The following is a 27,020-nucleotide window of genomic DNA, read 5'->3' as shown; positions in this document are numbered from 1 at the left end:
CAGAGGTTTTTTTTTATTTATTTATCTGTAGCATGGATAAAACACTTTTTCTTTTTCCTTCCTTTTTTTCTATTTATTCTTCTCTAATCTCCTCTTTTTTAATCCTTCTTTCTTTCTCTGTATTGTATACATTTTAATCATACATCATGCTCGCACAACCTCCAATCACTGTTTTTCCACCAGCAGGTCGTCGTAAGAGTATCCGGCCCATTTCAATGGAAGGTTCCATAACAGATACAAGCAGCCTCACACGGAACACAGCATCTAGTCTTGCTAAAATGGTCATCAAATCACCATCCCCATCACCACAGCCATTAGCTAATAAATCTAAGCGACGAGTGATCAGCAGAAAGCCATCACTAAACAACTTTAAAGTAGATAGTAAATATCTACAAGACGTTTCACAAAAAAGAAGAAGCTCTTGGGCACCAAGCAGTGACCCAGCAATAGAGAAGAAGCCGTCCCTTGAATCCCCTGAGCTGACTCATTCGATAGCACCAAAACAACAATCGATTGAGGTAACTTTGATGTTTCCGAGATAAACATTTGTTTTATATACTTACATAATAATGAATAAAGGCCATACATCATCATGAGTGTGATCAACTGCGAAGGCACATCTGTGCAGGTTGTGATCGAAATGTCATTGTAAATACAGACATACAAAGTAGTACAGCCCATAAACAAAAGAAAGAGTCAGCCAATAGTAACAACAGCTCAACGACGACAACGACAACAACAGCAACGGATGATCATCCTTCGTCACCCATTCCTACATCCACCAAGGAGAAGCTAATACAAGAAGAAGACGAAGAGGAGCGATGGAAGCAATCCTTTTTGAAACAACAAGAAAAGATACTACAGACATTACTTTCCAATCATCATCATATTAACGATTATGAACTGATGAAACTCCAAAGCCAAGTGCTGCAGCTAAAGAACCATACGAATACGACAATGGATCATATCTTAGATATGCAAACGAGCATCCTGGCCAAATTGACGCTTATCCTAAACGACCCTTCCTCTTCTCAACCTCCTAATGCACCTGCATCTCCCCTGATCCCTTCATCTTTTTCTTCTTCTCCTTTACTGTCGTCATCGCCACCAGCACTAAATAATGATGAGTCTATGATAGAGCAAGAAAAGGCACCAGATTGGCAAACTAAATTGGAATATGATCTTGCAAGGTTCAAATGGAGCTTGAATCAATGGTTTGGCAACATTGTTGGCACAGGCAGCATAGGAAACAAAGCTTATAATAGATTCGGTTATACAGAAAACGTGGTAATTTCAGGCATATGTGTCACTACAGAACCTGGATTACTGCCCAAGGTAAAAGAAATGGATCAAGATGTGTCTATTAAATTACACACGACTAAAAATAGGGGAATCTTCCCATATAAATAGAAATTCAAAAAGTATTTTTATTATAGTAAACCAGACATCATTTGCTTAAAATATTCATTTACACTCAATCGAACCCTTCGACATTCACCTCATTTTCGTATAAGAGAACAAGAAGAATGGATACCAGACACAGATCAATGTGAATTTTCATTTTATATGGATGATGAATATAAAAATAGACAAGTACAGAAACGATGCCAAGTAGAGTTTGGGCTATTTCAAAGAAGACATCACTGCAGAAGGTAAAAGAAAACATAAATAACATGATAGTAACACCAGTCTTTAGTTGTGGACATGTCTTTTGTCACAAACATAGCAGTAATCAAATGGCACTCTTCTTTAACAAGAACGGACAAGAACGTGGTGAATGGTGTCGTGTATGTGATGGTTGTTTTTATGAGAGGATGGGCCCTTATTTAACACTGTCATAAAAAATATAAATGAAAAAACGTGCTCCTTTTGATCTTGCTTTTTTTCACCAAATAAAGTTAAATGATATTAGGCATTGGTGTCGATATACTTTATTTACCGCGTATCACCTCGCTTGCCAGTAGAAGAGGAAAGGAAAAACTAGCGAAAAGGATCTTGAGTACAAAGGAATTAAGTGAATTCAACCAATTGAAATCTGTTCATGATCACAATCACATCATGTATTTAGCGACAAGGTATCTTTCCATTATAAATATAATATAGCCTATATTAAAGGTAGAATAGGTGGTGTATAAAGGAAGCAGTCTATAAAGCATTATATCCTATACATAAACTAGAATGGAAACAAGTAACCGTGACCAAAACAGGAGGTATTAATTAAGTCCGTTTTTTCTCATTAGGGCTAATCGTTCATTGTATTATAGGCAAACCAGTGCTGATGATTGAAAATAGCTTACTCTATGGTATTCAACGGACACATGTATCTGTTTCGCATGATGGTGATTATGCTATGGCTCAAGTTATACTCGAAGGGCAAAAGTCCGCCTAATTTCATGAGTTAGTGGTCCTAATATGGGAACATTCAATAATATATATTATACTTTTTCTTATTAATTGTATTCCCCCTTTTCTCTTCTTCTTCTTTCTTTCTCTTTTTCTTCTTTTCTTATAATCCAAAAATATACATGGAAAGATTTGTTATTCAGTAAATAACAAAAACAACAAAAGGGCAACAAACGACAGCAAGAAGAGCAGCAGTAAATATAAATACGATTATATACACACTCCTTTTATATACGAATATATACACATTGATATATTGATACATATTGATATAAATATATATAAATATACCACATACACACACACACATTATATATATTTATATAATAACAAATGACACTTGATTCACCAACAAAACATACTCTTTTATGCTCGAAATGTAATTTACCATTAGGAGATCAACTTGTAAAAGCACTTGATGGCGCCTTTCATCCAAATTGCTTTACTTGCTGGGTAATAACTTGTTATTAGTGTATATGTGTAAATGTGCATCAGCGCTCATTTCTCATAGGACTGTCAAACACCCGTCGCTTCCTGTTACTTACCTCATCCAACCGAACCAGGCAAACCGTTATGTGAACGAGATTACTTTAAAAGGCTCGAGCTTGTTTGTGCAGAATGCGATGAGCCACTTCGTGGAACGTACATTATTGCTCTCGACAAAAAGTATCATCCAAACCATTTCACTTGCAGCGATTGTTCTACTGTCTTTGGACCTGACGACTCATACTATGAGCATGATGGGCATGTCTATTGTCACTTTCATTACAGTACTCGGTTTGCTGTATCCTGTGCTGGTTGCGATATGGCAATCTTGAAACAATATGTCGAGATTGAACGTGGTGATGCAGTAGATCACTGGCATCCGGAATGCTACATGATTCAAAAGGTACAAAGAAAGAGAGAAAGAAAGAAAGAAAAAGACTAACATATTTATTAGTTTTGGAGTGTTAAAATAGCCCATCCTACACTCAAAGAAGGCGATCAATGTCCACCAAGTAAATATATATATATATATACATAATATAAAAGAGAGAGATTTACTAATACTATGACATATAGAATATATACCACAGACACCTTTTGAACTATTCAAGATACAAAAAGATACAGAAGAAAAAGTGGTCAGTATATGGTCTGTTTTATCAGCATTTGAAGGTAGGTTGGTCTGTATGCACATGTGTGTATATTAAATTTGAAACTTATAGAATCTTCGGCCGTATGTATATCTGAAATGCTACTGCATGTATCCAATGGGGCTTATATAGAGAGTATTTGTCTGTCTGAACGATTCCTTGTGCACGTTGAAGCCTTGTTTGCAGGAATCGATAAGATTTGTGTAATCTATAAAGAACATCAACAGTCTGGTAAAAATAACTGTACTTCAACAAGAAAAAGAAATGACTTATACAACTGCTTTTAGAGTTTAAATATAGCCGAGAAGCCAAAATGCTATGTAAAAAGATTATAAACTTCTTTTCTTTACTTTCTCGAACAGGTGATATGGAAATGAAAAAACTTGGTATCACGCAGGAACTGCTATCACTCGTCACAGGATTGGCTCATTACTTGAAAAACCTCATCCGTGTCACTCTGAACGCTGCATTACGCTTGGTATATTAACCTTTAGAAAGAAAAAGAACATGTGTACTAATATATGTACTATAGGAAACATTACTTGGCAAATCAGTGGCCGTTTCCCACTTACTGGCTCGTCTAATGGAAATCCCGGGTAAAGAAAGGCACAGTCGAGATAGTCAACGTCTCATTCAAGCCAGAAACACGGATTACTGCCAAGAATGTAAAAATATCATTGAGGATCAATGTGTGCGATACGGCGATCAACGATGGCATATTACCTGCTTTCAGTGCAAGAAATGCGAACGATCGCTTAAAACAACAAGTGGATCAGTGATGAACGGTCAACTGTATTGTACGACATGTGTGCACGCAAGCCCTTGCACGTTTGATTATGTTTCGAGATTGGCGCAGTACAGCTATCTTTTGAGAATTGCACTGAGCCGACTTTGTAGCCTGTTACAGATTACAGGTAAAAAGAAAGGAGATTTTGAAACGTCAAGAGAAGACTTTACTTACTTTTTTCTTTTAGATTCACAACTTTCCAATGTGGATTATTCAACCAAGTTAAACAGTGCTAAGGCAGCAGCCAGTCATATACTAAAAGATATGCCACCAAACATGCTGAATGCATCCATAGAACTACAACAGATGATGGAAGAACGAGGGCACATGGAAACTATTTATCCCACCGAGATCAAGGATGCCAAAACAGTGTCATCCTCTACCACGCGATTAGACCGCAAGATGTCACGGTCATTCAAAATGGCCAATAAAAGGTCTACTATTCTGGGTAACACTACCTTACCGACCCGAACCGACAGCTTACACAGACGCAGTGTGGGATTGGACGATCTACCCCAGATGGCTGCTGTGGCTGTGAACGCGACAACAACAAACTCTAGAAAGGCGCCTCCTGAAAACATACACATCGCGACAGGCCTTTCTGGCAAGCCTCGTATTTACTTGTCTGAACTATCTGCGCTTCAGTACATGATCATTCGATATGTGGCCGTCGTTCAGATCGAGAGTTATGTACGATCGAGCTTTACCAGCGCAGAACTACTAAATATGGTCGAAACCAAGAAATCATCCATCTGGGGGAAATTCTTTACTCCCTTCAAGGTCAAGAAAAATGTGCAGCCCAAGGCCAAAGAGATAGGAACATTTGGTGTTCCCTTGGACGTTCTTACGGATCGAACCGGCGTGGAATCTAATTTGGCCCTGGGCCCTTCTCCGGTGAGGCTGGCAGCGTTTATTGACGATGCCATTACAGCCATGCGACAAAAGGATATGTCAGTTGAAGGCATCTTTCGTAAAAATGGAAACATCCGAAGACTACGTGAGCTTACAGAGGCACTAGACAAGAATCCAAATGAAGTGGACCTAACACAAGAAAATGCTGTTCAAGTCGCTGCGCTCCTGAAAAAGTTTTTACGTGATCTGCCCGATCCGCTGATGACTCACAGATTGCACGGGCTCTTTATGTGTGCGGACCGAATTCCTGACCCTGACCAACGCAAACGAGCACTTCATCTGGCTTGTTGTATGTTACCAATGACCAATCGAGTGACGATGGAGGTCCTGTTTTTATTTTTCCGATGGGTTGCGACTTATTCACACATCACAGACGAAGTGGGCAGCCGCATGGACATACCAAACCTAGCGCGTGTGATTGCACCCAGTATTCTCACGGCCCATCACAAGGACCCTTTGAAGGATGAGTCCTTTACTGCCATTCGCGTTGTCGAGACAATTTTAGAATCGTGTAACGAATTCTGTTTGGTTCCTGAAGATCTTGAAGTGTTCCTGAAGGATCCCAGTCTGAGTGGGATGGACATGTCACCTCGTGAATTTCTCAAAAAGGTCGAACAAACGGTCAAGCACAAAGGATACTCGATACCACGCTCACCAGATGCACAGCGACCTCCGCCGTCATCAATTTATACACCACAACAATACTTACCCTACAGTAATCATCATCCACCATCTGATTGTATACCACAGCCATTGAAGCCCACACCACAACTAATGCAGCCACCAAGAAGAACAGATAGTTTTAGTAATGCATATAAACCATAAGTTTATTTTCAAAATATGTGTGTGTCTGTGTGTACATATTAAAAGCAAAAAAGGGGAGGCATAAATAATAACTAGTGTTGGTAGTAATAGTAATAGTAGTAGTAGTATAAATAAAAAGAGGTATATATATTTATAAATCGCGTATCCTTTCTACTTTGCCGCATTCCTTCAAATGGCAGCCACGGTACTTGATCAGATACTCACCGTTGGGTCGTGCGGTCACGGTTTTATTGACAGTGCATCCCTGGTTACACATAACGTGAGAATGAGCATGAAATTCATATGTCACCCGCAATATCCCGCATTTTACCTTATTGCTATTTGAGCACTTGTAATAAACACTTTTGCAGCCCGTCTTTTTTTGTACAGTATTGCCGTTGTTCTTCCAAAAGTAGTTGTCGATATAAGGATGCTCTCTAGTCTCTACTATTTTTGTGATTGCCTGCATCTCTCGTCTTCTTCTACTGGATGATTTAACATAGTCATCTTCTTCTGCTACAGGAGAAGGATAGGCAGATGAGATATCTTCAGCGCTACTCATACTACTAATGCTAAAAACGGAAATATGAGAAAAAAATTAAGGAGAGAAATGCATCATCCAGAATTTACCTTGATCGTTGTTGGATAGGGGATAATGGCTGAATGATAGAATGCACTAAAGATTGCTGTTGTTGTTGTTGTTGTTGATTTGGTATCACTGCACCACCACCACCCATGGCCAGCATGGCAGCAGCAGCCGAATGTCTTCTTTTTTCAATCGATTCTTCTTGAAAAGAAGATTTACGTTTTAAAGATTGTTGTTGAAGTAAAAGATCCAATTCTTTTGCTTTTAACTTTGCCTCTTCTGCTCTTCTTTTATCCTCTTCCACTTTGCTTGTCAATATTAATTTTAGCAGATCAGGCTGTGTTTTATATTGTTGAATCAAATCTTGTAAATCATATTTGGCTGTATAAGCATTATCACTCATTTCACACGCACACAGAGAAGGGGGAAATAGGAAAACAAAGAAAGAAAGAAAAAAAAAAAGAAGGAGAGAGAGAGTTGCGTGTGAGGCTTAAATAAAAATGTGGAGATATTTTTTTCATATAAAACCCGGGGTTTCCACAGTTGAATGAAACAAGGGCATTTTTTATTTATAAGCTTATTTAGAGTTCAATTTCCACACATATTCATACAACATAGCCCATTCCCCTTCTCTTTCTATACCTTTTTCCCTATTTTATTATTGCTTTACTGAAAGAATCACTCAGCAATGTCAAATTTATTGTCTCGTTCACTTACTTTCTCATCCCTTTCTGTCCGTTTTGATTTCGTGAACTGAGCTTAAAATTTTACTCTGTCTTTTTCCAATCTTTGCCGTCATTTGCCAGATATGCAACTTGTCAATCGAAAAAAAGACATTAAAAAGCGAAAAGATAAATACGGAATCACATTATCTGATTGCGTTCTATGTAAATATCAACATGTTTGAATTCAAAAGGCAAAAAGGCACAAAAATAACCTCTCGCCACTTTTTGCATAAACGATTATCCATTTTAAATAAGACTAACCAATCAAAATAAATTGTGGGGAAGTCCACAACGGAAACAATGGTTCAGGGCCAGTGTGCGGTTTCAACAAGCGAAATAAAAAGTTACACTATTTTGACAACTGTTGCCCTTGACTCATTTTCATGGCAATGCGGAGATAATTATTTTCCCATAGAAACCATTTATTGGTATAAATTAAAATGAAAGGAACCAGCCATTCAATGAGGGTATTATGATTTTTTAACGGATACATTGCTGATTGCTTTTTTTAACATGGACATCCAAGCATTCTGTTCTGCTTCTGTAGCCGTGCGAAAGATAAGTTGCTGTTTTGATGTTGATATATGAGGTGTGTTAATACCATTAGATAATACAGCGCCAGGAAGAATGGTTCCTGCCGCATTATCAGACAGTGCTTGATCGATTTTCAATTGGAATCCATACACATAGACTATGGGCTGTGGCTCGGTCTGCTTATTACGTTTGAAAGCAGCCGTCAGAACAGACGTTTTTTTACTTTCAGATACCTTGGCGACGATCTGCTCAGACAGTGGTTTAAGCTCAGCATTTCTCAGATTGATGACGCCTTTGTATTGAAGCTTTTGTGGTTGAGGTTTCTTGCCTATGTTTGGTTTGATCTTTTGACCATAGATGAAGTAATCACTGTAAAGTAAATATGTTCTTGTGTCACTCATCGATTGAGCATCCGATAGATCCACTTTGGTCAATAAGCCGGTGATATAAAGTCGTCGCGTGACCGAGACCGAGACCGGGCTGCCAATCATTGATCTCGCAGCCTCCAATGCCCGGATATGTGCCAGCCTATCCTTGATTCTATAGAGGGAAATCATGAGAAAGAGAAGGCAGGGTTTTTTTTTTGTTATAAACTTACAAGGTTCTCCACTGTTTGTCTTGAGCATTGAACTTGTCCCGAATGCGGATCAAGGCTTTGTAATCTGGGTGCGATGGCTCGGTAACAGAAATGATGTGTGATAGAGTGGAAACATACATCGAGAGTCGTTGAATAGGTCGTTTTATATAATATATAATATCTTTCACTTGGTTGTCCGTTTTGGCTGCACATGACTAAAAAACAGTTAAGGTCTATCCGTACAAGAAACAAGAATCATGCCTTACTTCGAGAAATTTGAGAAAGGAAGATGATTTTGAATAGAGCGCGTCAAGTGATACAACCACATTAGGAATAAGTTCCAGATAAGGTTCATACACTGGTATTTTTTCATACTACAAGGGAATGGAGGAGATGTGAGATTGTATAAATATAAATAAATGCGTGCACGTACCAGGCTACCAAAGATGTCAGATATGAATTGAGTTGGGCCCCACATGTCGAGTCTAATCTTAAGTATAAGTATATGTACAGGGGCAATAGCTTATTTGTGTACCTCTCTTTGCAATTGTTTAAAAAGTGTTGATGCACACTGAGTAATTTTAAGACATGGTCAAATAGATTTGTAAGTACTGCTCGATGACATGTATTCTTATTGAAGAGATCAGTATTGCTGGGTTCATGAATCCATCGCTGTAAGTGAACTAGGTAGACTTGATGAAACGCGGTGAGATCCTGAACGAATTGGCTCTCTAATTGGTATATCTGATCTACATCATGTTTTTTCTGTGCTACGTTTCTGGCTACATCTGCTACTTGTCGCTCTATCCCGATTTTAAATATAGGTAAATACACTGTGAACTATATATATGCTGTTGTTTTTTAGTTTACCATAGATATCCTCTTCTATCTCGTCAGGTTGGAAGGATTGGTAAAGATCATCAATAATGGCTAAATCATCTATTAATTGATAATAATGAGCAGAGCCATCTTGAAGAATAGAAAGCTGATCAATGGATTGGCTGTATGGAAGTGTTAAATCTGTAGACAATGTTTCCAATGACTGAAAACTATCTTCTCCTCCACTACTCGATGTTATGATGCTGCTAGTAGCCGACCGCATTGATGGTTGTCTCCAGAGATTACTTGCCGTATTTGGCCTTTCCTCCAAACTAGAAAAACTCATAAAGAAGAAGAAAAAGAGAATATTTCTGGTGCGAAAATATACTTTAAATAAGGTTGCTGTCGTTACACTTGTAATTCTTATTTATCTTGTAATTCTTGAATGAGAGAGTGGTAGGGAAAACCTACATTTGGATCATGTGAGACAAAAGAAACAAGGGTGCCTAATCGAGAAAGAAAAGACACGTTAAGAAAGTGGTACATGGAAGATAAGTCCTTAAACTAGCAACCCAAAAAAACTGATTATCAAGCAAATTGCCTTTACAAGTTCACTATTTCCTTTATTTCTTCTAGTCATCAACCTATTTCTCAGTTCTTGTATTACTTTTTATCTTGTTTTATTGAGAAACGTAATTTGTCACCATGGAATCGCTATCTAAAACAGTCATTTATTCTCATTTGTCGTCTTTCCGAAGGTTGGTGACCTCTATGGTAACCCCAATCATACCCGAAGATGAGACTGTACACACTCTTTATTAAATTTATGCTCTATTCTTCTCTAAATGATGCTCTTGGACGCGTACATGCGCGCTCAAGCATTTAAACGCCTTAAACCTCTTCTTCTGCTGCATTGACCTATCTCGGAGTTTGAAATAGATCAGGCAGATAGGTAAGCGCTTTTTCGACGCAATTCCGTGGTATTTTGCACCAACTTTTTTGCCAAGGGCAACTTCGATTAGGTTCATATCTTTTTAAAAGTATATAGAATTTATCACTATAAATTTTCACTAGAGTCTAAGAAGAGGTCCATTCTTTGTTACAACTGCCATAAAAGTTCTTTAAACTTTTGTTTACACAATTCAATCGATGAGTCTGTTTAGAAAAAGAAGAAAAAAGAGAGAGAAGGGTAACATTACACTTACTCGCTATGAGCACCTCTATTGTTGTAAGCAACAGCCTCTTGTATTCAAGCTGAACTAAGCTCACATGATCTGTGTAGATAGTTCCGACGCTATTTTCCCCCTTTTCTGCTTCCTTCTCTCATTTTTTTTTTGCATAAATTACCTATTCCTTTCGTGTATATGCAAAAACTACTATTTAGTTCTGAATTTCTTGCATCTGGACACAGTAATGAATTCAGAGAATTTATAACAAGAATCATTCAATCCAAGAGCAAAGCAGTAATGACACACCAGAATGGGAAGGAATGAAGTAAATTAATGATTTATAGGAAGAGAAAAGTCATGTTCAAGAAGAATTAACACAACTAGCACCTAAACTAAGCTCGCCTGATACAGCTTCTGTAATTAACTTGTCTGAAAAGCGTACGATTATTGATATGTATTTCATAGTTTAAAATGAGAGAATACTTGATTCGATTGATACACTGCTTTATGCTCGGGTATTCGGTTGACTTTGGAATTATCTATGCCATCATGGCAACTCAAAGTGGAGAAAGTGCACTTGATAAGCGTGTTGGTAAGATATGTCTCCATCATGTCTTTATTTGTTCTTACATTAGAAAGGATATCTGGCGTGTACCTTGTTCCTTGAAAAGGACCACGAGCTCTGCATCATGATGATTAATACCTTACAAAAAGACTTGAAAAGCCAAAACGAGTTAGATCAATGCGCGGCACTAAATGCGATTTGTTATCTGCGACATCCTGAGATAGCTGACAACGTGTTTGATTTGGTGATAAAGGCAGCGACAGAAGTACCAAAGTAAATATTCTAAAATAAGAGAGTCATAATTTTAACTTGCTTTCATTTGTAGACAGGCTGTTCGTAAGAAGGCTGTTGCAGCACTGTATTTTCTGTACGAAGCATATGGCCTGTCAGAAGAGCATGTCATGTCTACTCTGCGTCAAGCATTGAATGACCCAGATCAAAGTGTTGTATTTGCTGCCTTGGCTGTCTGGAAGAACATTCTTCAGACGCGTGCTATAGACTTTATTGATCTTTTGCCTCAATTCTATACAATTCATCGGTATATCCTGGATACAAAAGTGCACAAATCATTTGCCTATCATGGTGTTTTGGCGCCCTGGGCGCAGCTTGATTGTTTATCCATCTACGAGTCGTATGCGAGACATGAGATAGGGTATGGAAGATATCTAATATATCGCATCCATATTTATCATTCTAGGAAACAGTTCAGATAAGGACATGTTTGATATTGTCATGTCATGTCTTAAGTCGGTCGAAAAAAAAGTGGACGCTGCATTTGGTAAGTGATTCGATAAGCTATCTACGAGCTGATATTGATGGCAATGTAGCTATCGTGCTGGAATGTACAAAATTACTTGGCATGATAGATCCTTTATCAATAACGGCGTTATCAGAAGAAGAAGAATGTATTTTTGATTACCTTGATCCATTTCTGCAGTCAAGGAATCATAATCTCAGGTACTTGGGTTTACTTGGGTTATCTTATTTGGACAGTAGCCTCTGGAAGCCAGACTGGTTAGATGGCACCTTGCTCGGGGCCATTATTCTTGCAGCTATTGATAATGACATGATTATTCAAAAGGTACATAAAAATTGACTCTTTTCTTTTACTTACACACCTTAGGCACTCGAGCTCTTGGACAGAGTCATGAGTCTAGATACTCTCAAAAAGATCAGCTCCAGCCTGCTGGAAGCTCTATCCCGAGCGGACAACAAATCAAGCTTGGCGTATTGGTTTATAGGTAGCTTAAACAACTACCACATTGATCCTGATAAGTGGTACATTGATACATTAATGCAAGTCATGAGGCATGCGCGAGAAGAACTTGACGAAGACTTTGTGGCAATTCAGTGTGATACGATAAAAGCAGGTAAAGACGTTCGGATGAGACATTGCAGACATTGCATATAACTTTAATAGTGTTGAATGACGAAATGACAAGCATAAGTCTGAAAGAGACTGTAGTTGATGCATCTACTGGGTTACTCAGAATGGCGGGTAGTTACTCTTCCTCGCTGATTCGACTCTGCTTTTGGGTACCTTTATTTTTTAAAAAAAAAGGAAAAAGTGGCCCGTACCATTTCATGTTTGATTTATATTTCTAAAAATAGGTACTAGGAGAATATGGATACTTATCTAACAAGTACACAGAAATAGATAGAATGAAGCAGATTCACAGACGGATGATGAAAGTGGAAGGTTACTTTTAGATTTGATGGTCGCGTGTTGTTTTTACTAAAAAAAAAAAGGGAAATATAGACGATGAAACACATATTACGGGCTTAATCGCTGTTAAACAGTGCATGTTACGCAGTCAAACTTGGACTTCCACTCTTGAAAGCTTATTCAAGGTGTACGAAACCTCGCCTGTGCCTGAGAAAGCACAAGTAAGAAGATAACTTCTTATTTTTCTTTTTCACTTACTCTTGTAAAGCTGAGCCGAGAGTTACTCGACTGGACAAAGGATGATCGATTTAAAAAAGTGGGCGTGGAAATAGAGCCTTTGGTGGTAAGAAAGATGTCATGTTCCGGGTTACTCAAATTAAAGATGAGAACTAGTACTCTACCAATCCCAGCAGACCTTATACTTCAGTCACTCGGTTTCCTATAAATAAGTCGGGTAAGTATAAGGATGCATTATGAAACTTGTTAACTTTTTATAGATGATGAGCACATCATCAAACAATATCCTCAAGGTCTGTTTCAACCAAGCAAGCAGAGCAGGTACAAAGTCCAAAAAAAAGTATTTGGTAATGATTGCCTAAATTCTCACACAGTGCTATCCCAAAGTTTGTACCAAATGAAACCACAACACAAGGTAAAATGCGCGCCCATCCCTTTCTTGTGCAACTCACGTAACAATAAACAGATGTAGGATAAAAAGAAAAGAAAAAGATGAATATACTCAATTTTGGAATAGCTCGTGTCTAGTTTGATCGAAATGGATTTACAAAGTATTACAACGGAAGAATTTGGTGAACTTTGGGTGAATTATGAGATTGAAGTTAAAAAGAAAGTTCAGTGTTCGATTCAACAATGTGACAAATTAGCAGAAAAGTTAAGTAAAAGTTGGAGTATTGACATCGTTCAAGTGATTGGTCAAGAGTTTATAGCCTTTGATCCATATCAACCGGCTGTCTTGATTCACGTTTATCTGATGCCACTTGACCAACAATTTGAACTAACGATAAGGGCAAAGAATGATGTGAATGAAATTACACAGTTTTTATCCAAAAGAAATATAAAATAATAATAATAAAGAGAGAAATATAAAAATAACTATATGAAAAAAAGTCACTTGCATGCACACTAAAAGAGAGTATACCTCAACTTACTTTATATTACAGTTTCATCTGTATCAGGTGCATTTAAACAGGACTGAATAAGATTTTTACCCTCTGGTTTTGTAACAAGTGGTTGAAGTTTGGGTGTAGTAAATGTATAAACAAGACCCGTTTCAGAGACGACTAATAGCAACACTTGAGTACCAGTTAATGTACTAAGTTCATATGCCTATAAAGATGTATATAAGTAAAATAATAATTTGATAGTTTATTTTTATTACTTTTTTCATGATGCCAGCTTTTCTTTTTGAAAAAGTAATGTGGCGTCTTGTCTTATCTTCAATATATTCAATCTTTATCTTACGACGACCTGAACGTTTCGCTGGCTTTTTCTCATCCTCATCCTCATCTTCGTCAAGATCTTCAGGATTGTCTAAATGACCATTGTCCATAATGACTTGACCTAATTGGGGAAGTTGTTGTTGTTGTTGTTGTTGTTGTTGAGATTGAGGTTGCTGCGGCTGTTGTTGTTGCTGTGGCGGTGGTTGCCTAAGGATACCGGGTAAAAGAGAATTATTTGGTTGTTGAACCATATAGGTTGGCTGACTTGAGTAATAACCAGTAGATTGCATATTAGACTTTTTTATTTTCAGGGAAAGAGAAAAGGAAAAAAAAAGGACAATGCTTTTACTTTAATTGGGAAAAAAAATTGGTTAAAGTTCAGTTTGAATTTATTATTTTTATTCTTTATAAGAAGAATAGATAGTTTTTAGGATATGCATATTTCTCTTATTTAGATGAATGAATTCCTTAAACTTTATTTGATTCTTATTCTATCACACTTACTCTCTCTCTCTCTTATTTTATCAATTCATGTTATTATCTTTGTAGACGGAATGCGTAGGGCTTGATGACCGCTCATTTTAGACAAGTTACACAAGAATTTGCATAAATAATCATTCTTTATTATTGATAGGTTCATGGTAATACTGTTGTGATTGCTGTTGCTGTTGCTGTTGTTGCTGCTGCTGCTGTATTTCTTTTGGAGGTTCAGTTGTTTCTCTGACAACGTAGGCATTAGAAGGATAAAAAGGATACCCATAAACATATGGATAGCCTGGCATGACATAAGGTATTGAATAAGGGTCCATTATATAAGCTATAGAATAAAATATATAAAAAATAAGCACTCCTTGTTTACGATATGGCACCATATTGTTATTTATTACCTGCATTACTACCATTAATGCCACCAGCACCATTGCTACTATGACTACTAAAACTGGGTTACCTATGAGACCATCTGCTGCTCTCTAAATTTATGCAACCCTCTCTCTTTCCCTTTTCTCTATTATTGATGTTGTCATCATTATTACCTTGGATACCTCTGCCGATTCCTTGGATCACCTTTAACAGATGTTCCGTCGGGTCCAGTTACATTGGCAGCCTGCATTCCTTTAGGCCCTCTGATTATATCATATTCAACCTGATAAATAATCTTCATTTCATATGTTCTTATCTATAAATATATCCCTTTGATTTTACCTCTTCACCCTAAATTTTATAAATATCACATTAACGTATACACCTATTGACTTACCTCTGCTAAACTTTTAAACCCGCCATCATTATGAATGGCTGTATGATGTACAAATACCTCTATATTAAAACGTCAATAACTGTATATATTTTTCAAACCATGAAATAACCTTCTTTTTCCTCTTGATTGTCTGGTAGAATAAAACCGTATCCTTTTATTGAATTGAAAAATTTAACATGTCCTTTACGTCGGCTGGTCATGGATCACTTCTTCTTTTTTCTTCTATATAAACTTTGGGCAAAAAAAAAGCGAAAAAAAAAGAATGAAACCTACGCTTTAATTATCAATGGCCTTTAATCTTTTTTTTCTCACAAAAAGTCACCCTGTATAGGTTCATTTTGCTTTACCCTTTTTTTTTATAGACATTATAGAAGGTATTACGATGTATTTGGAAGCCTTGTATTAAGCAGCTGAACTTTTAGATGAAATAAGTTCATTGTTCAACAGACTAAACGTTAAAGTGGCCGTTGCCACCTTAGCTATTTATAGCTGACATTGAATTTTAAATCATGCAAGTGAGATCTCTCCTTCTCGTTATTTTCTCTCGGATGCCATAGAATAACATTTTTCTTCTTTAGGTGCTAAAATAGCCTTAATTAATTCTCCCTCATTTAGGAATTACAAAACTTGATCCCTTAAAATTAACTTGCAACTGACATGCATCATCCAGGAATGTCTGCTTTCATCTGGTTTTATGCACATACCACTTATTGTCTGTTTCAAATCCTTCTAATTTTTTTCTTTTAAGGAGCTTGTGAATGCTTAAGCGTGTTTCTTTATTTGGAAAGTTATCCCTATAAAGTATTTGTTTGTAATCGAACAAGCTTTCATTCTTAACCAGGATCCCAAGTAAAGAAAGGGGTAAAAAAGATCCCCTTCTTTGACTTATCAATGTGTAATTGTTGTTTATAATCCAATACATTTCGCGTATTTGATCTCTCTTTCTCTCTCTCCGATAAATATTTTTTCCAAGGTCACAAGCATATCCAAGAAATCTTTATTAGGCAATTTTAAGATGAATGCAAGTTATGACATAATGTAATTAGAATAGAAATAGCTGGACGATCATCGTGTCTTTATCATTCACTCATGTAAATTTTTATAGAAAGATATGAACATATCATACACAATATAGTTCTTTATGTAGTGCCGACAGCCATATATCCTTTTCTTCTTTATTTCTTGCTTTGAATACCCAGCAAGTACCTTTGGTTCCAAGATGATGACCTAGCTTGAGAAAGGAGACATGCTCTCGAAAACTAGATATAAAATGTCGTTTTGCTACTTGCCAAATGATAAAGACGCAATCTGAGGCACGATCACTGCCCGTGATCAGTCCATCAGAATAATATCGATCGGGTTCTTGTAACCTGTCAAGCTTGATAAACTGATCAAATATACACTCATCGCCTGTGTACACATACGAATCCTCCAGTCGAATAAGAGCCCTTTTCTTTTCATAGATTGGTAATGATTCTCCTCCTGATTTGCAGAAGTTTGATCTTTTAACCATGTCAAATAGGATGAGGGCACCTCCATAATTAACACTTTTGACAAGTATACAGTACTGTGGTTGATAGTGTCTGCTATAGTCTTTTTTAACATAGAGTTTTCCAGAGTGCTACATGTGCAAGTGTAAGTGATAAAGCATATTTAATGTATTTTTTCATGTGCTTACTATAATTTGGTCCATGTATTCAAAATGATACACTTCTTTATTGCTTATTTGTCTTAGCCTGCAATTAATCAGCATCACCCACTCGAGTAATGCCTGTGTGTTGGGTGCTTGGTAATAGAGCGTCGTATTTTTATGATGTACTGCAAACGTATTACTTGCATCGCATAGTTCGATGGATTTAATATTTTTGAGCTCAATTACCATTTTTGTATTCACAAGTTTTGCTGAATCGGGTGGTGATGTATAAGATAAAGAAGCTAGTTGAGGCGCTGACATGTTTAATTGCTTTATGTATTTCTTCTTTCGTAGTAAATGGGTATTTTTTAGTATTAGGTTTGTTGTTGCTGAAAACCAGTTTTTCTGTGTGGTTGTGTTTGTATAGTAATAAGCATCCAAGAAAAATAATTGGTTACCATAGAGTATCGTGTAATAGCATACACCATCCCCTTTATGCACCAAAAGACCCTCATAGATGATTTGCTAGAGCAACGATAAGTTTAATGACAAAGATCATCTTATGTGCTTACCTTTTTTATATACTTTTGTTGCAACCTTAACTCTAATCGGTGACTCTGAGTATTAAAAAAGGTTGAATGATTATCGTTCTTTATATGTATAGGTTTGCATCATACACTTACTTGTTCAATCAATTGACATCCAATCAAATGATCCGCTTCATCTACTTCTTCCACATAGTTTCCAATAGTCCAAAACAGTTTCCATTCTTTTGATACCGAATCCTTGCAAGGTATCACTTTATCAAAATACAAAAGATTTATCAATGTCGATTTTACATCTCTCAAACACATATTTTGTTCTACATAGTGCTGCTTATACATTGCCTCTCTAAAATAGTCTAGTGGAATCCGTATGAGCACATCTGATGGCTGCTTCTCATCCAACTCCACGTTGACATCAATATATAACGGGATTGGCTTTTTGCAAGTTGTATGTGGTTGATGATTGGAAATGCGGTGATAAATAAACATGTACCACTCTTTTGCCTCAGATGGTTGACAGCACTGAAAGTGATACGCAACCAGATGTTTACACTTGTACTCTAGCCGCCAAATGTAGTCCCATGGGGAAACGAGCGAGAGACGGACGGGACGAAGAGGAGGATCTGCCAGGAGATAGATGATGTGTGCTAGCCTCCTTATTGAAGTCTACACTATACGATAAGTGAGTCATTAACCGTTTATCCAAATCAACTAAAAAATTATTATGTATTACTGCTGCATGATATAATTCCAATCGATCCGGTCGTAACACTGCATAAAACCTTCTCCATCTCATCCGAGTCTTTCGAAGTTCAATCTCCTTCACTCCATTATGTCGTTTAGCGTACCATTGCTCTGTTCGCGTACAAAGTACGAGTCCCTCTTTGAGCACCTCGTCTTTTTTGAAGGGTCCCTGCATTAACCTGGTTATAGGAATCTTGGGTGCACTTTGCACTATTGTGTCATGATTGGTTATAATAATGGGTATATTTGCTGCTTTCATCTTTTAAAAAAAAGGAAGAGAGTGAGAAAAGTGGAAAAAAGGAAAAGGCATGAGTGGGCATGAACAAAAATAAACAGTAGAAATTTAACTGAGATTCAAATTTATGCTATCCCCTTTTTAGGGCAAAAAGCACTTTTTTACAACACTTCCGGAAATAGATCGCGCTTCTTCCTATGGCAGATTTGAAATTTCAATGAATGCTTCATAAAAAGGCAGAGGCGGCATATATTTTTAGATAAATAGTTGTTTATCAAGCACTATGGGATATTTTGCCTCGAAAAATGAAATAATATCTAGAGCCTTTAGTTAATGGTCCTAAGTTAAAGCTTTTCTTGTTTTTGAAATGAAAAGTTAAATTTTAGCTAATAATACCCATCTATCAGTGAAAATAGGCCTTGGGCGATAGCCTGCGTGAGGCTCTGGGAATAGGCCTAATATTCATAGCTGATAGGCCTAAGTACAATTTAGTCCAAACTCCTGCAACAAACTTTCCCAACAAGCAATAAATACAAAAAGATTATTCATGTGTAATTGTGATACATTTATATCAATGATATCCTACTGGACAGCCTTAGGTTAGGTAGAGACTTTGGTAGTATGAAGTTGTAAAGTGATGTCACAGGCAGTACCTAGAGAAAGTACTAGCCTAATTTCTGGTGTATTATTTTTGTGCGTAAACAGACAGAAAAATCAATGAATATCCGTTCCCTCCTTTTTTTTTCTCAAACTTGAATCAGAAAATAATAGATCAATCAAGGTATTCAAAGATGTCTTTGATATGGTTTTCAACGGACGCATTTGCAGTGACAATAGACGGCATCAACAGGTTAGCAAGACCTTCCAGTTCCTTATTCAAACCAACGCTGTATAATATCGGTATGCTGTCACTGTCAATGTTGTACATGGCCAAGTTGTTGCCCAAGTGCTCCTTTCCTTTACCAGTCGATCGACTTTTCCACTCCATGACGGGATTCTTGGACAGCTTGGTGCTGGTGTGATTTTTGCATACTTCCTCGGCAATTATTCCAAAGATGGATGCATAAGGACTATGACCACGATCCAGATGGTATAAGGATGGCAAACATGGTCCTTCGTTATGGGGCCCGAAGCTCGGCACAGTGTGTATGTGGCTGGCGAGTCGAAATGAGTGCGTGTTTGTCGTAACTGTTTGTGGTATTCGCGAAAAGTCGAGATGGTAATGTACAGTAAAACTGAACTAAATCCTTTATTAGTTTGAAACTTGGGTTTTATAAATACCAGTGGCTTAGTTAGTCCTTATTATAATGTAACCTAGGAGACAGGGATAGCACTGTTGCATGTGGAGATCTCAGTACTATGTTGATAATGTAGTAATGTTAATATTAGACATTATATGCAAGAATATGTTGAAGTTTATGTTCGGACACGACAAGGAGCATTATGCATGACGAGGTAATGACCTTTCATATGCGGATACTGATCCATTTCATCCATCGTGGCTTTCAAAAAGCTGACATAGTGTTCCGTAACCGTTCCTTTGCACATATGCCCAATGCCATCTCCCCGCTTTCTCTTTTTATTGGATGAAGGCCGAAGAAATCTAAGATTGCATTTGATTAGACCTTTAGCAGAAATCGCGCCTAAAATGGTTGTTGTTGTTGCTCGTGTTTTGGGAACTGTGACCACTGCCGGTGCACTTTTCTTTGACCATGTCATACTACGTTTCAAATTAATATGGAAAGCGGATTCGTCAAGAAGAACACAGTTTCTCATGAAATCCATGTCTGTTTTATCACATTTACGAATCCAATACAAGCGCTCTTGAGTCTTTTCCTCGCTGTTCCGATCTATGAGCTGAAGCCGAGCTTTTTTGAGAGACAAGTTGCAATGTTCTTTTACAAAATCACACAAAGTACTTTTAGGCTCTTTTAATTCTCTGAATATTTCCTTTAACCTTTTCATTACTTCGCCTAGGACGATTGGAGGGTTCTCATCAGTACACTCGAGAATAACGCTTTTATGTTCCTCATGGAGAATACGTGGACGACCAGTCTTTCTTCGCTTCTCAAAGACACTATCAGGATCCTTCTCATGCTGTTTAGTCCATTTTTGTGCTGTACGAACATGAATCCCAAGCTGTTTTGCAGCAGCGGCCGCACTCAGACACCTCTCAAACAACAGCTTGAAAAACCTCACTTTGTCCTGATCAGAATAGCGTGTATAACTTCGCTTCACTGATGTTTCCTTCATAATAACATCACTATGAGGTTTTACCGGTTCTTTTTCCACCTGCATTGTCTCTATCACGTTCTCGCTCTCCAGAGGCAATTGAGCTAAGTATTGTGTATGAAAGCTCAGAGTTCCAAGACGAAACTGCTCCTCATCGACTATATAATCCATTAGCTCATGTCTACCATATTCGTCGACAACAGAACCTTTTCCATTTTCAAACAAGAATTGAACATTCATTATTTGTGATTTCTGGTGTAGTTGTGAAAAAGAAATAAAGCGAAGACGAGAGCGTTTGATGTGTTTTTATATATCCAAAGGTGTCAAGCCTTGTCCTACAAAGCATTCTTGATAGCAGAGTATCTGATTTGTCAGCGAACACGAATGCTGCTCTTGCCATCAGGTGAATTGATCTTTCCACCAGGACGAATTTATTTTTCGTGCAACCTGAATTTGTTCTCGCCATTGAGAGAATCTACTTTCAGGAAAGAGTATATACATCGACATTCACAGGAAATTTAAAGCGGTGACTGTGAAGTCCTTCGAAAATAGCATTCCACTATCGCGAATACTTCATATTGCTGTATTCTGTAACCGAGAGTCTACTGTATCCTTTGATAAATAAGTTTAATAATCTTCAGTCGATTTAGTTGACCATAAGGCTTCATTTTTGAAAATATCCTTTATTTGTCTATCTTTCTTATACACATCATTGTTTATTGTTATGCTTCATGCAGTGTATTTTAGTGTGTAGTATTTTGTTAATGAGAATTTACCAAAAGAGCCCCATTTTGAAGTGTGTTCGGACGGTTACTCTGGGCAAAAAAATAAATATACATGCACGTATATATATTTTATCAAGAGATAGCTCGTTTAACTTACAAGAGTAGTAGTTACTCTCTTTGCTTCCGTATGCATGATGTTTGGATCATCAGTATGTTGTATTCGAGTATGCCTCTGGATTAATAGAATGATAAAGGCGTTTTCTTTGCTAAAACTCGGCCGTAGTCCTATATTTAAATCAACAAAGTATAGAAAGACAAGTTTACTATCAGATCACAGGAACATGATCATCACTTGTGTTTTTGTAGATTAAAAGCAAATATTTCTCTTTCTAGTCATTTACGCCACTTTCTCTATTTAAAATAGAATGTAAAAATTTATCCGTAGCATCTTTGTTTGGTAAAATATGCCTCAATTCGGAATACACAAAGTTTCGGTTAAGCCACATTACAAAAAAGAAGAAGGGGGGATTGCATCACTTGAAACAAAAGTATACATATGATCGTGTTCAAATAACTTGGTCCATACCATAAAAAAAAGAGCAATGCCCCTTTTTATCAGCAAATATTCATCTTATTGTATTTTATAAAGATAAGTGAAAAATCAAGTCGTGTGGCGCGCATTGAGTAATTTAACTTATGACCTGGTGTAACTCGGAAAAAGGGCAAACTTGCCAAGCCCTTGAACTGAAATTAAAACTGTTTTTTTTTGGCCACTGTATGAATTTGGTTGGCCGGAGAACAATTTTTGCGGAACAAGATAAAAAAAAATAACCATTTTTATATATTTAAGCTTTTTTTATACTTGTTTTCATACTTTCTTTTCTTTTCTTTTATTTTTAATTATGAGTGTTCCAGAGAAAGAGGCAACATGTCCAACTGAGCCTGGTTTGGCTTCTTTGTCAGGATTGTATGTTTTCGAATTGAAGGAAAAACAACGATACTAACTGTCTGTGTAGTAACCCAGGATTAGATTGGGCTTCTGTAAGAGAAGATCCGACAGCTAACTGGCATGTTATCGGGTGGCTAGTTTGTTTACTCTTCTTATTCATAACATGGACTATAACGTTGATAACTCTATTTAGACATATACGAAATTATTAGTATGCGCATATCCCTCATTCTTATTGCCCTGTTTCTCTAATATATCTTTTTTTAGTAATCCTGAAATACAACGGCATAAACTACGAGTGATACTGTTTCCGCCTGTATACGCAACATTAGCATGGTTTGCTTATTTGCGATACGATTATTCAACAACCATCATGTTCTTCGCGGAATGCTTTGAAGCCTTTGCCGTCTATAACCTGTATACATGCTTACAAGCTTATCTTCAGCCATTTAGAGAGGAGGCAGCTGGAATTAAAGAGCCAAAAGATACAAAAATCATGTTTTTTTATAACTTTCATTTGTAAGATAATTCTTATAAACATCTCTTTACAGCCACGACTAATCTTGTACAAAACAGGAACTCAAAATGGGGAATGCATTATAGAATCATTACTGATATTCTAGTTTTCCAATACCCAGTCTGGTAAGTCATACAGTCAACGGCAAAACGCAAAAAAAAGCTAAAAATTTAATTTTCAGGTCACTCATTGATGCATTCATGTCTATTTTTGCTGAACTCAAAGGGCGCTATTGTGAAGGTGTCTATAGCTTTAAGGGCGCCTATGTCTACTTGACCATAATCAACTTTGTTTCTCTTTCGGTCATTCTTACTGCATTGTTCACGTACTTGGACGTATTTCACGAACAGTGGAAGCGAGGAAAGATTCGAGCACATGGCATGTTTTGGTGTGTGAAGGGTCCTATCATGGTCATCTTTTACTTTGGTGAAATCCTTCTGACTATCCTTACCACTAAAAATGTTATCAAGGGCACAGATGGCTCTCACGGAAGCATTGCTTGGCCAGCCGATGCTGTCAAAAATGGACTTCACGTTATTATCGTGTGCCTTGTGATGCTTGTCGTTAGTGGCATGATGTTTAAATTTTTTGGTCCAGCCGATGAGATTCAAGCTGCTGCTGCTGCAGGAGAAAAGAAAAAGATGGGTGTCTTTGGTGCATTTGTGGATGGATACCTTGCTTATATACCCGAATTTTTGTACAAGACATTATGTTGTGGTGTTGATTCCTATAAACTGATGAAGAAGCGTCGAGAATTGAAAAAGAGAAAACAGCAAATGGGTCTTAATGGCAGTTCTGTCCTCAATACAGATACAAATGGACTGCTTAAAGATGATCCTATGCAATATAATATGCATGAAGTAAGAGCTTCTACACATGCATAACATTATTATATATCATTCAATGGATCATTATCACTACTTTGTATATTACTCTTTAACCGTAATCCTTACACATTATCATGATAAAGCGTTTCTATTTTATTTATTTTACAACTTTTTACAATACAAGAATGCCGGGTATTTTTACATCTTGAAGTCTATAAATGCTTAAGTGGCAAATGAGCCTTACCAAACATGTTTATGACGAATCTTTCGATGATGCTTTTAGTCAAATTATAATAGTGTGAATTGACTGCAATTATGCTTTCACTGAGATTAGAATCCTTGGATCCATTGAACTGAGCATTGATTGATTCCTTTTGTTGTTTGAGATGTTGGAAGAGATAATTGACAGCGGATTTGATTGTACGTTCATCATAATGAATTGTAAATTCTCCACAATGTCGAACCATTTCTTGGTAAATATTGGTTTCCAAAAATCGTATGTAACTACTCTCGAGTAGAATGTATACGGACGCTTTGGCTTCGACAAAAATAGTGTTTGCATTAAAGTCACTGATGGCTAATAACTGGTTTGTAATGTTGCGCTTAACTTTGTCATCTAGATTGATTTGCAATTGAGCACTATTAGATATATAAGTACCATAGATTCGCTCAGCCATCGTCTTCAGTTCCCCAACAGTGCTTATTCTTCGGTGCTCATCAAATCGCTCCACTTCCAAAAAGAACAACTATATACAAACATGTGTCGTTAGATCACATTTAATTCTCGACACACACACAAAAAAAAAAGAAGCCCATACCAAATTTTCCGAGCTGAACTCGTCTAATAGGTAGTATAAGAAATAGCAAAGTGGGACTTTGGATTCCAATATCGCCTTTAATCCTTCCTTTTTAATTTCACTAATGCAAACATCTACGGGCGTAGGCTCTCCAAAGAAGCAATTTAACTTTTGTGATGATTTAACGATTTTTTTCTTGTATGAATCATGTACATCCACGACAAGAGGTGTATGTTCTTCATCAATGGTTGCTGTAGCCAAAGAGGTAATGGCTGCTGCTAGACTAGCTCGTCTTGAAGGTGGTTTGATCGCTTCCTCTGCTAAGGATGATCTCCTTGATTTTGATATTGATTTTCTGGTTCTTGTTGACAATATGATGTCACTGCCGCTACTCGAGCTATGTACGGATGCTCTGCGTACCTTTGACATTAAAACTTTTTGGAAACAAAAAGGAACAAAAAAGTTTTAACTGTCAAAAATTTTAATTAATAAATCAGAAACAAGCCCAATCAATGCTAACTTTATACTCAGTCCGAGATTGTTACTCTTTTAGGGTATTTTTGTATGACGGACCTTACCAAATTAGTTTGTGCCTTATCAGATAAAGTGATTGGCTGATTGGACATATGCACTTCATTTTAATTCAATGACAAAAGTTTCATAATTTGTACTTTAAGGTAACCATACCAACATAATTAAAAAGAGACCAGAGACAATCATGTTATCTAGGTTTCGGAAAAGAGAGAAAGCAAAGGATACCTGGTTGAATGTGCAATACGCTACTAAACAAGCTTTTGATGATTGGAATATTGACTGATATTGTTTTGATTAAAAATAAAATAATTTTCTTATGGTCAGGATAGTCTCTATGTTGATATTGCTGAGAGTTCATTTGGCTTTTGCGGCTGAGAACGATAAAATAAGCGCCGCATACATGGTAAGAATGGCCATTTGTTTGCTTACGCATGACGATGATCTGCAAATTCAGGGTTAATTGTGTTGTGCTCACTACCCTTACATTATTTATTCCCGAGAAAATAGCTTATGATGCTGATAGCTTCTTTAGATCTATTCTTATAAATAACAATTCCTATTTGTCATTGCAGATATATCTAGCGTATATTAATTAATCTGAAGAAGCAGCTTTTTACAAATAGTAGCTTTATTCACCTATTTACTTATATTGATTTGCTGCAGCTTATTTAGTTCGTATCACTTTTTTCAGTACATTGATTACGGATGCTTGCCAATAATTTCGGAAAATCGTCTCCTTTGTTAGAATGAGGAAAAGGAATGGGCGGAACGGGTACACTAAGAAAGTCGCAGAGTTTTTCCCAGCCTTCACCCAACTGCATGATGAGTAAGTTTTCGGGCTTGACAGTCTTTTTGATATGTTCGATATGATTCAAGAACTTTTGAATGAGCTTTTCTTTTCGTTCTTGCAAGTTTGCGCCTCCTAATTCTCCATCACGAACAACCACCCGTGCCATTTTCCTTGCACGTAAAATCTGCTGTGGCCACGTTTCGTCTACACCAGGCCATTCATGAATCGTTTTGGATATTGATGCAAACCATACCTCAGGGTCTCTAATTGTCAATATAACCTTTGCATCTGGATACACTGCATACAGCTTATCAAAAAAGGCTGCTGTTGGCCAATCTACAGCCGCGTTATAACCATGGTAAGCTCGTTCCCAGTTCACTGGTTGATTTGGATACTTGTACGCGCTTTCGAATATCTCAGGTACTTGTTCAGGATCCAGCAAAATGTTTTCCATATGATGCGTACGATATCTATTTCTTTGTAAGTTCCAAGGCGTTCCTAATTTGCTTCTCTTACCCTAAATAATTCAAAGCATCTCGTAAACTCATTGTACCTGTACGGCCGAATCCTGCACCGATGATTTCTAAAGGAGCCATGATGTAAAGCTTTAATGTAAGAAAGAAAGAAAGAAAGAAAAAAGCTATGCTTTGTTCCAATTTATAGCTCAAAAGCAGGGAGCAGCAAAACAATAAAGCTACAGAATCAAACACTTTTTATTTTCCTTCTTATGTGTTTTGTCATTAGCTGATAGTCCATCACGCGCTTGCTTGATCTGACGAGCAACTGAGTAAAATGCTCTTTCTACATTAGCACAAGTCTTTGCGGAGGTTTCGATAAAATCACAATGGAGCTCATGCGCTTTTGTAAAGCCTTCTTCTCTTGAGACTTCTCTTTCTATGATTTTATCACATTTGTTTCCCACAAGTATCAGTGGTATTGACTCTACTTCTTTGATGCGAACTATTTGCTGTTTAAATTTATTGGCCGTCTCAAAGGTTGATCGAGATGTAATCGAATACACTATCAGAAATCCTTCACCGTCTCGTATCCATTGATCACGCAGAGCTGTATATTCCTCTATTTTTTTTTTT

At 37.1% G+C, this 27,020-nt stretch overlaps 16 protein-coding genes across 16 annotated transcripts in view; 7 read left to right on the top strand and 9 right to left on the bottom strand.

The window, feature by feature from the left end:
• Positions 1-86: 86 nt before the first annotated feature.
• On the top strand, positions 87-724 carry RHIMIDRAFT_85278 (uncharacterized protein). The gene has a single exon (XM_023615788.1). It carries the CDS (start codon positions 147-149, stop codon positions 540-542), a length of 396 nt encoding a protein of 131 aa, XP_023468879.1. The 5' UTR covers positions 87-146; the 3' UTR covers positions 543-724.
• Positions 725-1,779, top strand: RHIMIDRAFT_85293 (uncharacterized protein). Its single transcript, XM_023615789.1, has 2 exons — positions 725-1,335; positions 1,411-1,779. Exons 1-2 carry the CDS (start codon positions 907-909, stop codon positions 1,654-1,656), a joined length of 675 nt encoding a protein of 224 aa, XP_023468878.1. The 5' UTR covers positions 725-906; the 3' UTR covers positions 1,657-1,779.
• On the top strand, positions 1,780-2,605 carry RHIMIDRAFT_85294 (4'-phosphopantetheinyl transferase). The gene is made up of 3 exons (XM_023615790.1): positions 1,780-2,075; positions 2,125-2,210; positions 2,265-2,605. The coding sequence occupies exons 1-3, from the start codon at positions 1,903-1,905 to the stop codon at positions 2,387-2,389; spliced, it is 384 nt and encodes a 127-aa protein (XP_023468877.1). The 5' UTR covers positions 1,780-1,902; the 3' UTR covers positions 2,390-2,605.
• A 131-nt stretch (positions 2,606-2,736) lies between these two features.
• RHIMIDRAFT_234534 (RhoGAP-domain-containing protein) lies at positions 2,737-6,063 on the top strand (the record flags this gene model as incomplete). Its single annotated transcript, XM_023608176.1, has 8 exons — positions 2,737-2,856; positions 2,915-3,292; positions 3,344-3,401; positions 3,466-3,561; positions 3,612-3,770; positions 3,827-4,017; positions 4,072-4,453; positions 4,514-6,063. The coding sequence occupies 8 exons, from the start codon at positions 2,737-2,739 to the stop codon at positions 6,061-6,063; spliced, it is 2,934 nt and encodes a 977-aa protein (XP_023468876.1).
• Positions 6,064-6,193: 130 nt separating this feature from the next.
• Positions 6,194-7,067, bottom strand: RHIMIDRAFT_289640 (uncharacterized protein; the record flags this gene model as incomplete). Its single annotated transcript, XM_023613663.1, has 3 exons — positions 6,673-7,067; positions 6,374-6,614; positions 6,194-6,307 (listed from the first exon to the last, which is right to left on the bottom strand). Exons 1-3 carry the CDS (start codon positions 7,029-7,031, stop codon positions 6,194-6,196), a joined length of 714 nt encoding a protein of 237 aa, XP_023468875.1. The 5' UTR covers positions 7,032-7,067.
• A 756-nt stretch (positions 7,068-7,823) lies between these two features.
• On the bottom strand, positions 7,824-9,629 carry RHIMIDRAFT_234532 (Dbl homology domain-containing protein; the record flags this gene model as incomplete). Its single annotated transcript, XM_023608175.1, has 6 exons — positions 7,824-8,427; positions 8,486-8,679; positions 8,731-8,838; positions 8,898-8,949; positions 9,000-9,267; positions 9,335-9,629. The coding sequence occupies 6 exons, from the start codon at positions 9,627-9,629 to the stop codon at positions 7,824-7,826; spliced, it is 1,521 nt and encodes a 506-aa protein (XP_023468874.1).
• Positions 9,630-10,508: 879 nt separating this feature from the next.
• Positions 10,509-11,972, top strand: RHIMIDRAFT_85170 (ARM repeat-containing protein). Its single transcript, XM_023615787.1, has 6 exons — positions 10,509-10,746; positions 10,797-10,868; positions 10,918-11,044; positions 11,092-11,290; positions 11,343-11,795; positions 11,845-11,972. The coding sequence occupies exons 1-5, from the start codon at positions 10,648-10,650 to the stop codon at positions 11,728-11,730; spliced, it is 885 nt and encodes a 294-aa protein (XP_023468873.1). The 5' UTR covers positions 10,509-10,647; the 3' UTR covers positions 11,731-11,795; positions 11,845-11,972.
• Positions 11,973-12,899: 927 nt separating this feature from the next.
• On the top strand, positions 12,900-13,824 carry RHIMIDRAFT_85153 (uncharacterized protein). Its single transcript, XM_023615786.1, has 6 exons — positions 12,900-12,904; positions 12,952-13,026; positions 13,077-13,141; positions 13,181-13,241; positions 13,308-13,335; positions 13,438-13,824. Exons 5-6 carry the CDS (start codon positions 13,318-13,320, stop codon positions 13,765-13,767), a joined length of 348 nt encoding a protein of 115 aa, XP_023468872.1. The 5' UTR covers positions 12,900-12,904; positions 12,952-13,026; positions 13,077-13,141; positions 13,181-13,241; positions 13,308-13,317; the 3' UTR covers positions 13,768-13,824.
• Positions 13,825-13,853: 29 nt separating this feature from the next.
• RHIMIDRAFT_198569 (SRF-TF-domain-containing protein) lies at positions 13,854-14,253 on the bottom strand (the record flags this gene model as incomplete). The annotated part of the gene is made up of 2 exons (XM_023606298.1): positions 13,854-14,030; positions 14,083-14,253. 2 exons carry the CDS (start codon positions 14,251-14,253, stop codon positions 13,854-13,856), a joined length of 348 nt encoding a protein of 115 aa, XP_023468871.1.
• A 559-nt stretch (positions 14,254-14,812) lies between these two features.
• Positions 14,813-15,811, bottom strand: RHIMIDRAFT_271559 (CSD-domain-containing protein). Its single transcript, XM_023612260.1, has 6 exons — positions 15,749-15,811; positions 15,511-15,670; positions 15,402-15,460; positions 15,347-15,355; positions 15,031-15,287; positions 14,813-14,960 (listed from the first exon to the last, which is right to left on the bottom strand). Exons 2-5 carry the CDS (start codon positions 15,599-15,601, stop codon positions 15,174-15,176), a joined length of 273 nt encoding a protein of 90 aa, XP_023468870.1. The 5' UTR covers positions 15,602-15,670; positions 15,749-15,811; the 3' UTR covers positions 14,813-14,960; positions 15,031-15,173.
• A 612-nt stretch (positions 15,812-16,423) lies between these two features.
• On the bottom strand, positions 16,424-17,564 carry RHIMIDRAFT_85097 (uncharacterized protein). The gene is made up of 2 exons (XM_023615785.1): positions 17,080-17,564; positions 16,424-17,022 (listed from the first exon to the last, which is right to left on the bottom strand). The coding sequence occupies exons 1-2, from the start codon at positions 17,353-17,355 to the stop codon at positions 16,522-16,524; spliced, it is 777 nt and encodes a 258-aa protein (XP_023468869.1). The 5' UTR covers positions 17,356-17,564; the 3' UTR covers positions 16,424-16,521.
• A 1-nt stretch (position 17,565) lies between these two features.
• On the bottom strand, positions 17,566-18,621 carry RHIMIDRAFT_85096 (uncharacterized protein). The gene is made up of 2 exons (XM_023615784.1): positions 18,313-18,621; positions 17,566-18,245 (listed from the first exon to the last, which is right to left on the bottom strand). The coding sequence occupies exons 1-2, from the start codon at positions 18,580-18,582 to the stop codon at positions 17,706-17,708; spliced, it is 810 nt and encodes a 269-aa protein (XP_023468868.1). The 5' UTR covers positions 18,583-18,621; the 3' UTR covers positions 17,566-17,705.
• Positions 18,622-22,314: 3,693 nt separating this feature from the next.
• Positions 22,315-23,943, top strand: RHIMIDRAFT_85070 (uncharacterized protein). The gene is made up of 5 exons (XM_023615783.1): positions 22,315-22,482; positions 22,532-22,675; positions 22,732-22,983; positions 23,041-23,106; positions 23,163-23,943. Exons 1-5 carry the CDS (start codon positions 22,418-22,420, stop codon positions 23,863-23,865), a joined length of 1,230 nt encoding a protein of 409 aa, XP_023468867.1. The 5' UTR covers positions 22,315-22,417; the 3' UTR covers positions 23,866-23,943.
• RHIMIDRAFT_302513 (regulator of G protein signaling superfamily) lies at positions 23,944-25,098 on the bottom strand. The gene is made up of 2 exons (XM_023614389.1): positions 24,627-25,098; positions 23,944-24,554 (listed from the first exon to the last, which is right to left on the bottom strand). The coding sequence occupies exons 1-2, from the start codon at positions 25,032-25,034 to the stop codon at positions 24,021-24,023; spliced, it is 942 nt and encodes a 313-aa protein (XP_023468866.1). The 5' UTR covers positions 25,035-25,098; the 3' UTR covers positions 23,944-24,020.
• Positions 25,099-25,807: 709 nt separating this feature from the next.
• RHIMIDRAFT_234525 (uncharacterized protein) lies at positions 25,808-26,525 on the bottom strand (the record flags this gene model as incomplete). Its single annotated transcript, XM_023608174.1, has 2 exons — positions 25,808-26,399; positions 26,446-26,525. 2 exons carry the CDS (start codon positions 26,523-26,525, stop codon positions 25,808-25,810), a joined length of 672 nt encoding a protein of 223 aa, XP_023468865.1.
• Positions 26,526-26,545: 20 nt separating this feature from the next.
• Positions 26,546-27,020, bottom strand: part of RHIMIDRAFT_223475 (small G-protein Ras2) — a gene marked incomplete at its 5' end in the record, with an annotated part of 1,079 nt that continues 604 nt past the window's right edge. Inside the window, one exon of the mRNA XM_023607479.1 lies at positions 26,546-27,006. Coding sequence (XP_023468864.1) covers positions 26,624-27,006 — 383 coding nt within the window. The 3' untranslated portion in view covers positions 26,546-26,623. The remainder of the gene's footprint in view (positions 27,007-27,020) is intronic.

The sequence above is a fragment of the Rhizopus microsporus genome (genome assembly GCF_002708625.1).
Source record: "Rhizopus microsporus ATCC 52813 unplaced genomic scaffold scaffold_3, whole genome shotgun sequence".
NCBI lineage: Eukaryota > Fungi > Mucoromycota > Mucoromycetes > Mucorales > Rhizopodaceae > Rhizopus > Rhizopus microsporus.
Note: the sequence above shows the minus strand (reverse complement) of the source record. Positions and strands in the feature narration are given on the sequence as shown.